At 47.6% G+C, this 2,350-nt stretch overlaps 1 protein-coding gene across 1 annotated transcript; it reads right to left on the bottom strand.

Annotated features, from left to right (window-relative positions):
* Positions 1-1,025: 1,025 nt before the first annotated feature.
* LOC101653608 (olfactory receptor 9A4-like) lies at positions 1,026-1,994 on the bottom strand. Its single transcript, XM_004714020.1, has one exon. The coding sequence runs from the start codon at positions 1,992-1,994 to the stop codon at positions 1,026-1,028; it is 969 nt and encodes a 322-aa protein (XP_004714077.1).
* Between the last annotated feature and the right edge of the window lie 356 nt (positions 1,995-2,350).

Raw genomic sequence — 2,350 nt, 5'->3', positions numbered from 1 at the left:
GGCCCTTCAATAGAAGGTCCAATCAGAACAGTGATTTCTTGAGGTATCTGCTGGGCCAGTTCCATTCAAGGCAGAGTTCGACTCAGAAGATTGTGCAGCTTGTCCCCAGGGATCCCAAAGGGGTGACTTCAAGGGATTGTCTTGAATGACCCAGGTCAATCAAGAGGGTGTCTCACGAAGAAGTTTCAAGAAATTTGAAAATGGCCAGGAGAGCTGCACCGAGGAACTTTTCTTCCCCCATAGAAGTGCGCCTGCCATTCTTCATCAGCACCAAGTGCTGTCCTCAGAGAATTGCATGCAGAACTTTACCCCAAACGCTGGATCTGTCCCCTTGTTTTTTTTTCTGTCCTCAAAACTCCAAGAGCATTTAAAGGAGCACAAGTTGAATCCCTCAAGCCATCTGCACTGCTGTCGTGGAAGATTACAGAATACATCTTCAGAAAAGTGTTCCCAGCCCCAAACCCAAACCCACTGCCGCTGAGTCAATTCCAGCTCATAGCAGCCCTCTATGGGGTTGCCAGATGTTCACGAGAGCAGGCAGCCTCCTCTTTCTCCCACAGAGCAGCTGGAGGTTTGAACCGTGCAGTTAGCAACCCAAAGCGGAACCCACAGCACCACGAAGCTCAGTGGAGAGAAACTACGTTCAGAGCTGTGTTGACTCAGCTGGGAGATATGTGGAGAAATAATATCTTCACGTTGAAATGTTTTTGTTTAATAACGGTTCCTATGAGTTTAAAACAACCCTTAGGATTTATTTTTCTATACATATTCATGCATATAATAATAGTAAAATAATAAAGTAAGCCTTGGCATAAAAATTAATAAAAGCCGAGTCTAGTAGGACTTTTAAGTTAGCATAAACACCATGGCAGTGGGTTGGAATTTGGTACACCGCCTCTGACGTATTATTCTGCAATTTTCTTTTTACGACTTTTCCTATATCCTAAGGGAGACAGACTCATGAAGATGAAGCATAAAGATTACAAGTAAATAATGGTTCTCCAACCCACGACAACTGTTTTGCTTCATAAAACTGCCCTAGGGAAGGGCTTCTTGTGGATGAGGTGGCAGCAGCGTTTCACCCCATCCCGCAGGGCTTCTATGACTTTGTCATTCCGCAGGGTGAAGATGAAAGGGTTGAGGAAGGGGGTCACCACAGTCACCAACAGGGAAACGGCCCTGTTGTAGTCAGATGCCTGCGTTTGCTTGGGCTTCACGTAGAGGAAGAAGCAGCTGCCATAGCCAATGACGACAAAGGTGAAGTGGGAGGCGCAGGTGGAGAAGGCTTTCCTGCGGCCAGAGGCTGAGGGGATCTTGAGGATGGTGGAGATGATGTAGGTGTAGGAGACGACTGTTGGGATCAGAGAGCCAGCGATGATGACAATGGCCATCAAGAAGAGGACAAACTCAGTGAACTGAGTGTTGTCACAAGACAGTTTGAGCAATTGTCCACGGTCGCAGAAAAAATTATTCACCACGTTGGATTTGCAGTAGGTGAACTGGAAGGTGGCGTAGATGGGCCAGATTTGAGAAAGGAGTCCAAACACCCAGGACACAATCACCACCCAGTTACAGGTTTGACTGTTCATGATGATGTTGTACTTCAGAGGGTTACAGACAGCCACGTAGCGGTCCACAGCCATCGCTCCCAGTAAAGAAAACTCTGAGGTCCCCAGAGAGAGGTTCAAGAAGAGCTGCACGACACAGACACGCAGCGATATTCTCAGCATCCCGGGGAGCAGCAGCCCCCAGAGCATCACAGGGACAATAACGGACGTGATCAGGATCTCCAGTACAGAGAGGTGGCTGAGGAAGAAGTACATGGGGGACTGCAGACGCTTGTCAACACACACAATCGTGATGATGACAGAGTTTCCCATTAACGACACTGAGTACAGGAACAAGAAGGTGGCAAACAGGCTATAGCGTAGATGGCGGGAGCCAGGGAAGCCAACGAGATAAAATTCAGTGGCACTGGAGTAGTTCCCCGACATTGAGTGTGCACTCGGGCTTCCTGTAAAATCTGGAAAGCAGAGGAGAGATAACACTGATTCTGATCTCAAAGGACTAAAGGTATCTCCCAGTTAAGGAAATTCTACCCTCCTGTTCCCAGGGTCCAGACATAACCCACCACTCTGTGTACAAGGGGGAGGGGTGGTCCTTGATGAGGAGTCTGTATAATACACTAAGATAAAAATCGAAGAAGGTGCAAAAAGAGGAGTCTCCCCGGCACACTGGCATAGAATAAACACTATTTTGAGAGTCACCAGATTTCCCTGTTCTTATGTACAAGGGGGTGCCCCCACCCAAAAAATGAGAAAAAGCTTTCACATTATGAACGTTTCCCACC

This window comes from Echinops telfairi, unplaced genomic scaffold (assembly GCF_000313985.2).
Source record: "Echinops telfairi isolate 266 unplaced genomic scaffold, ASM31398v2 ScPeMD7_23;HRSCAF=83, whole genome shotgun sequence".
Taxonomy (NCBI): domain Eukaryota; kingdom Metazoa; phylum Chordata; class Mammalia; order Afrosoricida; family Tenrecidae; genus Echinops; species Echinops telfairi.
Note: the sequence above shows the minus strand (reverse complement) of the source record. Positions and strands in the feature narration are given on the sequence as shown.